Below are 14,007 nucleotides of genomic sequence, written 5' to 3'. Positions count from 1 at the left end.
TTTCTGGTTTTTTCCATAGTTTCGTTTCTTTGGATCGTCTGTTAAGTTGACCTTGCTTCCCAGGCTCCGTCTCCAGCGTGCCGATACCCCCATGACATTCCAGTAGACTCCTCCGGACCCGAGCCTATCTCCTCAAACAGAGCTCTATTCATCAAGCTTTTGATTGGTACCCCCCTCGCACCTGCAAACAGACACTTCGAAACAGGGCCCCAAATTCCAGGCTCCCCTTATCGGACTAGGCCGTAAAACTTCGACCAGCATTGGCAATTTATTTTAACGAGGCTTGACTTTTAGCTCACACGTGCAGATCAAAGACTACCCTTTATCTCTCCTGGCCTACTAAATTATGTGCAGTAGTCTGCACTCTGTGAACCCTTATTTCTTAACTTAAAATAATATACTAACACACCACTCTTGTTATAAAAACACTCATATAAAATACAACCTTTAACATATATGTAAGCAAAATCATTGGATAATATTGAATCCATGCTACGTGAAAGATGCAATGGTACATTTCGTTCTTACACAGTGCCATGTGGTCTGCACGTTTCTTCATTTCACATTTTACATCCTTCTTCATTTAGCAGCTACATAACATGGAACCTGATTAACACATTTAACATTTCTAAGCATTTCCACACATTTCTACATTAGCCCACACTCTACATGTGCTCTCTATCCCTAATAATACAATCGTGAATAAATGCGGATACATATTCTCATCTCTCAAGTTACATTAGCTAACTTTACGCCATGGGCTTGTACATATGGCGTATACATACGTTTCATTCAAATTGCGCTCTCTCAGTTCCCCCCTTTGATGACCTCCAGGGGTCATCACTAGTACATCAATTTGAATGTATCACACAGAACTTGTTGCAAGGCTCCCTCTTTTTATCGTTTCTAGAGCTCTCAGACTCCTATACTGATGATCTTGCATAGCAGCTAGTCTCCGCTCCTGTTCTCTCATAGACCTTTGCAATCTGTTTGACCTATACCATTTGTACAGTCTTACTAAACCCCACAATATGATTAAGCAAATTACAATTATGAAGATAGGCTTCAGAATATACCAGACAAAACTCTTCCCGAGATTGGCAAACCAACCTCCAACTTTACCCATTCCATGACCTCCTTGTTAGGTCCTCAATTTCTTGGTGTATCTTAGTAATATTCTGTATAGTCTTCTCAAGAGGTTTTGAATTGTCTGGAATGTAAGTGCAACATTCCTGGACCTTCAAAGCCTTACAGACTCCGCCCTCTTTTGCTAGCAGAACGTCTAAAGCAAGACGGTTCTGAAGGACCATTGCCCTTATCGATTGCATCTCCCCTTCTACCAGCATTAATGATCTTGCAGTACTGGCAGATAATCTGTCTACAACTGTAGCCAGTCTCCTAATCTTGACATCATTAAGTATCGGTCCTAAAAGAGGAAACATGGCGCCAAATACGTCTCCAACTACTTCAGCATCACCTACATCTCTTTTCCCCCTTGCTGAAGCCTTTCCCTCTATTATCTCTATATCCTTTGCATGATATATTTTGGGGAAGACAATTGCCAAATAACATGAACCGTACCAATTGTCAGGCAGTTTCACGTAGGCATTTCTTCCACATACAAAATATACATTAGGAATCACTTGCATCCCTTTTAAGAAATCTTTTGTATAATATTCTAATCGAAAAGCATGTTCACAACTAACTTCACCTACAAACACACTCTCATAGTAAGTTTTGCTTCTGGTTAGGCATAACTTTCCTTTCTGTGTTCGATCTAAAGCTATTGGACCATTACTACCCTTCTTTTTGTGTGCCTTTTCCTCCTCGGTCCAATCTTTTTTCCACTGTCCTGACATTTTCAGAATCTTTTGCCTTCTGTAACGGTCATCAACTTGTCCAATAAACTTTTTCTCAATCTCTGACACTTTGCAAGTCAGATTATTTCGGAGTGCATATGAAGTATCTAATGTATCCCAAGGAAGGAAGAATTTCGCTAATCTATCTTCCTTCTTGTAATAGTCCCACTTATTCATCTGTTTATAGTTCGGGACTTCTGGTAACACTGAATCAAAATTGGAAAAATAGTACTCAAACCCATCTCGTCCATAAAATATACTAAGCAATAAACTACATGTAATCCCATATGTCAATGGAAGATGATGATATCGAATGCCTTCATCTACAGAAGCTGGCAATTGCATGCAGACATAGCAATCCTTGGCCTCCATGGCGTCAATGTACTCATATAATAGTTTGGCATAAGCGTTGGTTCTGAAATTTCCCTGGGACTCATCTACATGTAACCTACGGGCCTCAGCTGCCAGTAACGCTTTTTCCTGAATTACATTGTTCTCCTCCTTCTTTCCAGCAAGAGCAGGTTTCAAAGTCGTTACAGGTTTTACCTCTGTTAGCTCTGTTACACTTTCATGTCCCAATATGTATGATACAGTGACTACTATGACTATAAGGGAAATTACTACTGCTATAAGTGTGCCTACTATGCATTTTGCCTTGCGATTCGAACCACTGGCCTCCATGTTATCAAACAGTGTCGTTTCTTTCTGAAAAGTCTCTTTTGATTTCTTCACTCCGTTTTCATTTTGCTTTCTCAGTCTGCGAACCACACTTGGAAGATAACAAAGTCTCTTTTATAATTCAGTCTCTTTGAACTCAACAACAGACAACCCTAGCCCTTCTCCGTCCACTAGGCGCTAGGTTATCTTCTTTCTCTCTGGTTTATTTACAAAGTCTTTAGGTATCTACAATTTATTCTGGTACCAGCAGCTCTAATGGCATATTCCAACAACTCTAAACGAAGGATGGTTTCCTCGTGTGCTGGTACTGGATGACCCAAGGTTGGAAATTCTAATCTGTTTAGTACCAAGTCTTTGATCCGGCTTGGATACAGGGGGACGGGGAGTGTGAACGTTAGCAACCCTTCAGTTTCGATTCCAGGTGTCAACAGCCGTACTTCCACCGTTACAATTGGATCGAGGTTGGTCACCTGCACTTCCCTCACCCTCCCGGATCTCTGTCCCCAAGACATCTGCCGCCAAGTAGGTCCACTCAGGAGTGGCGTATCTTCTGCAGTGCACACGTACCCTCCTTGATCTTCTTGGACCCTCAGAGTCTGAGTCCGCTGCACCTTCGTCTAGGTCTGAGTCTTCAGAAATTGGAACGAGAGTTCTCTCTGAATTTGCTCTCAGGCTTGGCCTTCTCCTTCTTACCGGCCAGCTAGCTTCTCCACTCCTTGTCCTCCTGCTCCTTGTTCTTGCACTTGACTCTTGACCACTTGCAGCTTGATCAGTGTCTGATTCGTACTCCCATCTACTTTCTCCTTCTGTGGCAACTTCAGTTTCGCTGGTGTATTGACCGTCCTCGGCCTGGTCAGACACGCTCTCAGTCTCCTCTGACACCTCTACAGCTTGACTTGTCCTTTCTGCGGATTCTTCATTCTCAGCAGGAATTTCATCCGAGGAAGGAGCTGTTTCTTCCGGAGGTGCTGGAACTCTTCGGGTGTGTGAGGCGTGGATCCAGTTGGGCAAGCCTCCACACTTCACCGCAGTGTTTGTTACCAATATGACTTGAAAAGGTCCACGCCAGCGCACGTCTAAACAATTCTTCCTGACGTGTTTTTTCACCACGACCCAGTCTCCAGGGCACAGGTCGTGGCACAAGTCTTGAGACAATGGAACTTCAGCAGCCTGCACCTGGAGGGACACAGAATGAATGGCGTCAGAGAGTCCCTTACAATAGTCCAGGATTAAATCATCTGTGATGTTCAACAGTGCTGTAGTTGGAACTGATGGCAGTCTCATAGCCCTCCCCATTAACACCTCATGTGGGGAGAGTCCTGTCCTTCTGTCTGGTGTGCTACGTATGCTCATAAGGACCAGTGGCAGTGCATCAGGCCAGCTCAAGGATGTCGACGAACAAACTTTGGCAAGTCGGGACTTAATAGTACTGTTGATTTGTTCCACGATCCCTGAAGCTTCTGGTCGATAGCTACAGTGCAGCTTCTGGTCTATACTTAGGGCTGAACACAGCATCTTCACGATTTCGCTGTTGAAATGTGTTCCTCTATCTGATTCCAAAGAGGCCGGCACCCCGAAGCGCGGTATCAGTTCTCTAAGCAATAACTTTGCTACTGTAAGTGTGTCACACCTGCGTGTGGGGTAAGCCTCAACCCATCTGGAAAAAATGCAGACAATCACTAGGACGTATCTGAGGCGATTGCACTTTGGCATTTCAATAAAATCTAATTGCATTCTATTGAATGGCCCCCCAGACCTCCCTATGTGGCTCAATGTGACTGGTGTTCTCTTCCCTACATTCAGTTGTTGACAGATCACACAATGTTGACATACTGCTTCTGCCGCTACTCTAAACTTTGGGTTGTACCATGTTTGCCTGAATACCCTCACCATGGCATCTCTACCTATGTGTGCTGGTCCATGTATTCTCCTTGCCATTGGACTGACTAGTTCGTTTGGTAACACTGCCCTCCCATCTGCAGAGATCCAAAAGTCCATCTCACTCTTTGTACAACCTGCTGTTTCCCATGCCTTTTTCTCGAAATCAGGCGCCTTCTCTTGTATACATTTCAACTCATCCCAAGTGTCTACAGTTTCTAACAACATGGTTAACTCGGTCCTTTCCTGAATACCATTCACTTCTACCTCTGTAAAGGAATATCCTTGTTCTGCACAATAGCGTGCAACTTCGTCAGCATATCTATTGCCCTGTGACACAAAATCGGTATTTCTAGTGTGAGCTGTGCATTTCACAACGGCAATAGCTGCCGGACCTTGCAGTGCTTCTAACAATAATCGAACAAATTCTCCATTTCGAATAGGAGAACCTGAAGAGGTCATGTAACCCCTTTGAGACCATAACTGCCCATAGTCATGAACTACCCCGAAACCATACTGGCTATCGGTGTAAATGGTGACTCGAATTTTGTTACCTGCTAAACAGGCGCGTGTCAATGCAATGATTTCAGCTACCTGTGCGGAGTGTACTCCTTCCAGGCAAGCGGCTTCCGCCACTCCGGTAATCGTGCAAACGGCATAAGCTGCTCTCAGCTGACCAATATCGTCTCTTACGCAGGAGCCATCAACAAAGAATATTTCATCGGGGTCGGTCAATGGCTCATCTACGATATCTGGTCTTGGTTTGGTGCATAGTTCAGTCACATCAAGGCAGTCATGATCTGTACATACATCATCATCAATATCGTTTGGAAGCGGCATCAAAGTGGCAGGATTCAAAACAGAGCATCTCTTGAGGGTCACGTTCTCGGCAGCCAAAATGACTTGCTCATAGCGCGTGAGCCTGCTATTTGTCAGATGCTGTGTCTTGGTCCTGGTCATCAACAGTTCAACAGAATGCGGTACATACACCACTAACTGGTGTCCCATAACTATATTTTCACACCTCTCAATGCTGACACCCGTTGCAGCAACGGATTTGAGACATCCGGGCAACGCTGCGGCTACTGGATCTAAGGTAGCCGAAAAGTATGCAACTGGTCTACGGGCATTTCCGTGGATTTGGGCCAAAACTGACAACTCACAACCTTCCCTTTCACAACAATAAAGTAAGAATGGTTTCTCATAGTCTGGCATCCCTAGAGCCGGGGCACGACACAAGTCCTCCCTCAGCTGCAAGATCGCCATCAAACAATCCTTGTCCCATGGTACTGGATCACTCACCCCCTTGTGCGTCAGTTTTTGTAAAGGTTTTGCCTTCAGTGAAAAGTTAGCTATCCACTGCCGGCAATAACCAACCATTCCTAGGAACATCCTGACTTCTCTTTGCGTTGTGGGCGAATTCATTTTCATGATCGCCTCTATTCTGTCTGGTGACACCTTCCGTTTTCCCTTTTCAATCCTGTGACCCAAGTGCTGCACTTCTGTCAAGCAGTACTGCAATTTGCTCGGAGACACCTTGTGTCCGTTTGCAGCCAGATGATTCAGTAGGGTGATGGTGTCTATTTTGCAAGCTTCCTCAGTTTCTGACGCCACAAGTAGGTCGTCTATGTACTGAACCAGAACCGAGTTCTGTGGCAGTACTAGACTTTCAAGATTTTTCTTCAACAGCTGGTTAAAAATCGATGGGCTCTCTGTATACCCCTGTGGGATACGACACCATGTTAAAACGCGATTTTCCAGCTTAAAAGCGAAAAGATATTGGCTTTCCTCATCTAAGGGGATTGAAAAGAAGGCCTGGCACAGGTCTATCACTGTAAACCACTCAGCTTGGAATGGTATCTGAAACAGTATCACTGATGGATTCGGTACCACTGGACAACACGAAACAACGATATTGTTAATTTTTCGAAGGTCCTGCACTATTCTGTATTTCCCACTAGGCTTCTGCAAACCCATAATCGGGGAGTTACATGGGCTTCCCACGATTTCCTTCAGTATTCCCTGCTTAATCATGGATTCGATCACAGGCTTTATTACTGCAATCGTCTCCGGGGTCAACTTGTATTGGGGTGTTCTTGGATACTCAGCATTTGGTTTTACCATGATCTTTACTGGCTCTACCCCTTTGATCAGTCCTATTTCTTCCCCAGTGAAATCCCACACTTCAGCTGACACTGCACCTCTCAAGTCCCATGGAAGCTCCTCCACCGTCAAGGTAGGATATAGCTCCACGCACACCCTTGAATTTGCAACTTTGAAATCAGCGTCATCATCGGGAGTCTGTACCTCCACTCCCTGAGGCGTGCAGTATATCGTACAATTCAGTTTACACAGCAAATCCCTTCCCAACAAGCACACAGGACTGGAGTCGCAGACTACAAACTGATGTTCATCACTGTATTTTCCTATTTTCACTGATACTGGTTCCGTCAGAGGATTAGTCATTCTCCTATTTGCGACTCCTACCACTTGTATTGTTTCTCCCGACATTGGCAGACCTGGGACTACTGCTGATCTCAGAGTGGATCGAGTGGCCCCTGTGTCCACCAAAAAGGTCGTAGGACACCCTGCTACTTCAGCCTCCACGTATGGTCCCCTCTGATCTACCTCTAAGGCTGCCCCGAGGGTACAATCTTCCTCTCTATTCACTCGCTGTCCCATAAGGGGATCAACGAAATAGCACTCTTCTCCTCCTACAAAAAGGGGCATCTGCTTATAGGTCTTTCCCCCGGTCGCAATTCTGGGTGGTTGAGGGAATTGGGCTCGAGGAGTCGGGGTCCACCCTTTGATAAACTTTCCCTTTTGTAATGTTGACCCCTTCGCCAAACTGCTCTGGACCTCGTCCTCCTCTTGTTCCAGTTCTCCAGTCTCAATATTATAGGGGCACTCGCGTTTCCAATGCCCCACCTCGTTGCATTGGTGACACCTGGTCGTCTTTTTCAATGTCGCAATATCTACTCTAGGTCTCTGTTTTTCCTCATCGTCTTTATTCTGATTATTTTGCTTCCTTCCTAATGTCCCTGTTCCCTGTTGTCGCTGTCCACCCTTTCCAGCCGACTGCATCTGCACCATCATCAGTTTCTCTTTAAGTTTCTTTGCTTTGAGGTCTATCTCGTCACTGCAATACCGGGCATACCTCAAAATGTCATCTAAGGACTTGTTCTGCCAACAAATTAAGTGTTGCTGGATCATCAAACTAATATCAGGTCTCAAACCCAGCACGAACTTTGACACAAACTGTCCTATGTCTTTAGGGTCCATTACATCCAACCCACTGTACTGTTTGAATGCTTTCAGCAATCTCTCATAATACTCATGAACTGTCTCTTTAGGTTCTTGGGTGGTCCGGTCTATCTTAACCCAGTCAATGTCCTGCAACGGCACCTTCTCCTTCAGCCATGTCATTACCCTCTCGTACTTCTCCATGACTTTTTCTGATGGTCCGTTTGTCTGTGCGTCCCTATCTGGTTCGGATGTTGGCCATTCAATGCTAACCTTGCATGCTGTCCACAAATCTCCTGGCACTACAATGTCAAGCAGGGTGTTCAAGTCTACCCATAGTACTTTGGATATCTTTACGAATCTCTCTACTTGCTTATACCATTCCACGGGGTTCTCCCTCAGCTTAGGAAAAGAATTGGTGAATGCCGCTAGGTCCCCCCTACTCCAGGGCACATGCACATAGCTTCCATTCGCAATTTCTCGCAAAGGGTAAGCTTCCATTCGCGGTGGCCCTCCCTCTGGGGACATCCCAATTGTGCTCCTTCTGACGGTCCCTCTCTTGGACCATCTTTCTTCCCATTTATCCAAATCCCTCCATGTTCTTATACCCAAGATCAGTTCTTTTATGTGTATTTTCAACCCAATCGTCCTCCTTTCGTCTAAATCCTGATCCGTGCAATGCAGCCTATGGTTACCCTGTAATGCTTTAGTTCTTGATAAGTCTATCATGTACCTGTTTGCCAATTCAGATAGTCTTTCATGTACTGACCTCGCCTTCCGAGTAACATCCTTTGCCATAAACAGTACCTCATCTTGTTCATACAAGTCGATCCTTTCCATTGGCAATGTACCGTCTATTATTTCATCTAAGTCTGATTTTAAACTGGTCACATTAAGTCTTTTTGCCTTTACCTCAGCTCTTAGTACCTCACTCCTAGATGGTCCATTTACATTCCTCCCGTCCCAGCTCCGAGCCCTACGCCTAGGCTCAGGTGAACTATGAGGAGTCCTCCCTTGTTCCCATCTTTCTAAATCCCATGCTCTTCCATCTTCCCTAGGTGTATGGTGGAATAATGCTCTATTCCCCACCACCCCATTCTGTCTCTTCGGTTCTGCCTCTCTAGACACATTACAGGATCCCCCGCTATTTTCTATACCTTCGCAATTCCCTTGCTGTCTGGTGTCACTCAATAAATGATAAGGTCCCTCACAACTCTCCATGTTCCCGCAATCCCGTCCGTGATCACTGGGTGCATGGTGAGATCCCTCGCGACTCTCCATATTCCCGCGACTCCAATGTTGTACATTTTCGCCCGGTGTGTGGTGAGTGCACCTGTAACTGTCCCTGTACTCCTGTGTCCTTCTATCTCCCTCACTGAAAATGGGGCGAGGCACCCCCCCACATCCTGTACTCCTGTCTTCATGCATTTGTCTATTGCCACCAGTGGTATGGCGGGTATCTTCTTTGCTTTCTTGACTCTTTCCGTCCCACTCTGGACTGCTTTCGCCGGCTCCGCAGTGAGAGAGGATTCTGTTATCTCGGCCTCTCCATTCAGCTTCCGTTTCTATTCTTTTATTCTGAGTCTCTACGGCAGCATCCCATTCTTTCAAGTACTCCCTTAACTCCTTAAAGGATTTCGGTCGTGGTCCCCTCAAATCCATCATCCCTCTCTGATCCCCTTGCTCTATTAATGGATCCATTACTGAATCCAATGGGGTACTCCGACCTCTCGGTCCTAGCAATTGCATTTGTGAATTTATCGTATTGTTCCTGCTTTCCATCTCTGCTCTTTCCCTGTCCAATCGTACCTGTTCCACCTCTCGTGCTCTCTCTGGGTTGTAGATCGACACTACAGGACCTATAGTAACAGGCACTTGTAGAGCATCCGGCAGTTGGTACGACCTTGCACACTCTGTTTCCGGCACTTTTTGTACCACAAACCTTCCGACCACTCCTTGTACTGGACTAGGTTGAGGTATTTCCTCGCCTTTTTTGGGTTCCCAATCTGATATGGGGAGCGGTCTATATTCCCCTTTTCCGGCCCCGTCCCCCTGCTGGAGCTCGGGACGTTCGGCCTCTCTATTGTACGGAGGTGGTCTGTCTAATAATAACCTATTTATCAGACTGTCATCTGTCTCGCTCTCATCATCCTCCTCTGGGGGCTTCTTTTCTCCTGTGACTTCTATCACTGGGTACAGTTTATCTGCTTCAATTCTCTGCACTCTCCATTTTTTAGCTTCTTCATCCCATTTGGCATCCTGCACTGCTCTTACCGATCGTTTCACTCTTTCTTGGCGCCTGTTCAGGCTCCGGTCGTACGCCGCCCTGAACCATGCATTGAGGGCTTCAAACTGTGTTGGCCTGGGTAGAGGTCTCGTTGCGAGCATTACTGCTTTCAGCTGGTTCAATGCTTCTAACCTAAACGTTCCGTATCTCGGGAACGTCAGTTCCTCATTTCCCTCAGTTATCTTGCTCCACTCAGAGATCCACAGTATAGTATGTAACCCAACATTCACAGCCATATAATGGGCTGGTGTACCCTCCGGCGGGGCTTCTTCCCCAGCGTATGAGTTCCCTCTGTCTCTCTTAAAGATCGCCCTCAGGCATTTAAAACACTTCATTTTCAAAAATCTACGATTTTCCTTAATGCACTTCCTTGTTTACTTCCCGATGGAGAATCACCAATCCCTGCGCGGCTCTCGCTGACCAGCCTATCCTAGCGCGGTTCTCGCTGACCAGCCTATCCCAGCGCGGTTCTACACCAACCAGCCTATCCCAGCGCGGCTCGCTCTGACGTCACTCGTCCCCTTTGCAGCAGTTCCCCTCCTTTCTCAGCTCGTCTCCCGGTCTTGCATGCGTCTCATTCATACACCGAAAAATGACTACTTCCGACCAAGCGATCACTTTTCTTGACTGTACGTCCACAGTCTAACTGTAATTGTCACCTCAACTGACGAAACGTCTTCCGTATACGTTCAGACGATCGCCTTGACTGATAGGTTTCTTACACACAGTAAGCGTCCGACCAGCGTCCGTTTACTCATACACTCACTCTTACGTTCCCCCTATCACGGTCCTACGGGCGATCAATGGTACCTCATGACCCCCTTCACAATGGTAGACAATTACTCTGGATGTCCGATACACCCGAACCACTTAAGCCCTTCCCTGGACTTAAGATTTTCACCGGTTGCGCGCGCTCACAACCGTCTCACAGTCACTCTACAGGCATTCAACTCCGCTTGACATTACAACACAGGTACAACACAAAAAACCGCAATCTGGCAACGCATGACCCTTATACTCACTCTCCACCGACTCTGCTGCTTTTTCTCTCACACCGTCAGCACCTTCTTCGGCAGGTAGCTCTTCTTCTGGTCGTCGATCACTAGGGGCTTTGGGGTAATCTTAACCTAACCTAGGTCGTCTTCCTCAAGAAGCCAACCATCTTTCTCTGCTACCAACTGCGGACGTGAGATTTTGATCGATTATCTGATCACCATAATTCTTATCTCACTTGAGTCCCTTTTGGATCGATTATTGACTGTCATTGAGTAAAAGGCAAACCCACATAGGTTAAATCAACCCCAAAGACTGACGCAACTCTAAAGAACCACTTACTACGGAAAAGTTTTAAAGGTTTATTATAAAGTCAAAATCAGTTGCAAGTACAAACACCTCAAAATAAGGTTCAAAAGATACACAGGTAATAGGATGAACATGAACTCTCTAAGAGATCTCAATTGACAGAAGAAAACTACTAAAACCAATTCAAAAATCAGTAAGTTGAATATCATTGACACAAGATGAATCTTAAGCGTCATTTACAGAAAGTAAATAAATCAGGTTAAACTGAACCTACACTATGCTAGATGACATCCCTACTTAACAAGTTGTTTACCTAAAAAGGTGTCAGCCGTTGGACTTCCGAAGAAGCTCAATCTCTCTTAGTCTCAGATGGAAACCTATGTCGTGTAGCAGTACCCTTTCTGCCTACCCATCCGCTCTCTAAGGGTCCTCAGGCCATCTGCTCTACCCCCTCCCCAGGGTGCTGTCCCTAATACAAAATCACAGTATGGGTGGAACGCCCCCTTGAGACGCCCACCTCGTACACAATTCACGTGGTCTCGTTTCTGGTTTTTTCCATAGTTTTGTTTCTTTGGATCGTCTGTTAAGTTGACCTTGCTTCCCAGGCTCCGTCTCCAGCGTGCTGATACCCCCATGACATTCCAGTAGACTCCTCCGGACCCGAGCCTATCTCCTCAAACAGAGCTCTATTCATCAAGCTTTTGATTGGTACCCCCCTCGCACCTGCAAACAGACACTTCGAAACAGGGCCCCAAATTCCAGGCTCCCCTTATCGGACTAGGCCGTAAAACTTCGACCAGCATTGGCAATTTATTTTAACGAGGCTTGACTTTTAGCTCACACGTGCAGATCAAAGACTACCCTTTATCTCTCCTGGCCTACTAAATTATGTGCAGTAGTCTGCACTCTGTGAACCCTTATTTCTTAACTTAAAATAATATACTAACACACCACTCTTGTTATAAAAACACTCATATAAAATACAGCCTTTAACATATATGTAAGCAAAATCATTGGATAATATTGAATCCATGCTACGTGAAAGATGCAATGGTACATTTCGTTCTTACACAGTGCCATGTGGTCTGCACGTTTCTTCATTTCACATTTTACATCCTTCTTCATTTAGCAGCTACATAACATGGAACCTGATTAACACATTTAACATTTCTAAGCATTTCCACACATTTCTACATTAGCCCACACTCTACATGTGCTCTCTATCCCTAATAATACAATCGTGAATAAATGCGGATACATATTCTCATCTCTCAAGTTACATTAGCTAACTTTACGCCATGGGCTTGTACATATGGCGTATACATACGTTTCATTCAAATTGCGCTCTCTCAGTTTGCGGTCGACATGGGTCTGAAGGGCTGCCGGCAGGCCTGCTTGCTTTGACCAGGTCCATAAATTCATTGTGTGAAATATGTTGGAAGGAACGGAGAGGCTGGGTTAGAGTATTTTTGGATTGTTGTTTTGTAAAAGGGCCAGCACTGGTGCTTTTAAATGTGTTCTACAGTTGAGCTAATGAACCATGACTAATAATTAAAGTAAACAAATACAAAATAGTCATGTTACAAATTAACAGAAGCAAATTTGTTTGTAGTCCCATTTAGTATCACATCCAGGGCTTTGCAGCCTAAATGGCAAGAGTGCCCAACATTGAAGCAGGGGAACCTAGTTGGTGTCTTTGCGGGAGACTCAAGCATCCTGTAAATCTGGCCAAATCACCTAACCTCTCAGTGCCTGAAAATGTAATGTGTCCCTCTCTAACACAACTGGTGCTCATGTAAGGCGCTCCGAAACCTTTGGGCCAAGGTTGCGCTATACAAAACTGCTAAAAAAAATGGGTGGTAGATATCTCTTGGAGAGGTGACAGCCCTAATAAATATATCAAATTGGAGGCTATTTCAAACAGGTAAAATAAAGCCATTATTGCTTCCAAAATCGGTACTTTCCCCCCTGAATCGGGGCTGTTGGCATGTATGGACAAGTATTATTTATTATTCGTACATAACTGCACAGGAATACATTACATATAGATAGTGTGGAGTAATGCTCCCTTTGTTAAATTCAGTACGAATTTTGAGGGTGGCCCACTGCTGGCCCGTGTTTTGGTGAAAATGTCTCTTGGCTAAATCCTAGTCGACTTCATGGGGGGTATAAATTATGTTTGATAAACGACATGCTCAAAGTGTATACATTATGATTAAATGTAGTTGGATGAATTATTTAAGGTTCGGCTCGAATTACACAATTTTCACACATTTATAGGAACATATAAGGCAGTATATATGTATATTTTGAGCCGCTGCTCACTTTACCCACTCAGATTCTCGTTTCGAGCGGACATTGCCGCTTCTACTGGAATCTGGTATCGTCCTTCTTTCCTTTTCCTGGGAGGCTGGGACCCTACAGTCCCATTTCTACGTCCATGCGTCTCCTCTGCCCCGCGTGCTGTTGAGCTGGGACTTCCTCCTCTTGTTTACGCTGCATTGTGGGACCTCGAGAGCTCCCCGAGAGAGGCAAGATGAAGGCAGGCTTCTTCCGCGTAAGAAAATCTATTGGGTTTAAGAGGTTGCGCGCGCTGGGACCACAGTATGTGCCGGACTGATGTGGCACCCGCAGCCACGCACTCCTCAGCTTATTTGTCCCCTTCCCGTCCTACAGTGGGAGTGAAAGAACTAGATTTGGAGCGTGGAGTGGGCGTGCAGGGAGGATCATGCTGCGTGCACTGCCCAGTCTGTTGCTGGG

At 45.5% G+C, this 14,007-nt stretch overlaps 1 protein-coding gene across 1 annotated transcript in view; it reads left to right on the top strand.

The window, feature by feature from the left end:
• The first annotated feature begins 13,701 nt into the window (after nucleotides 1-13,701).
• The window catches only part of LOC147731353 (serine/arginine repetitive matrix protein 1-like), a 357,020-nt gene continuing 356,714 nt past the window's right edge, over nucleotides 13,702-14,007 (top strand). Inside the window, exon 1 of the mRNA XM_086956400.1 lies at nucleotides 13,702-13,804. Within this exon, the coding sequence (XP_086812526.1) occupies nucleotides 13,784-13,804 (21 nt within the window). The 5' untranslated portion in view covers nucleotides 13,702-13,783. The remainder of the gene's footprint in view (nucleotides 13,805-14,007) is intronic.

Source organism: Lissotriton vulgaris, chromosome 2_1 (assembly GCF_964263255.1).
Source record: "Lissotriton vulgaris chromosome 2_1, aLisVul1.2, whole genome shotgun sequence".
NCBI lineage: Eukaryota > Metazoa > Chordata > Amphibia > Caudata > Salamandridae > Lissotriton > Lissotriton vulgaris.
Note: the sequence above shows the minus strand (reverse complement) of the source record. Positions and strands in the feature narration are given on the sequence as shown.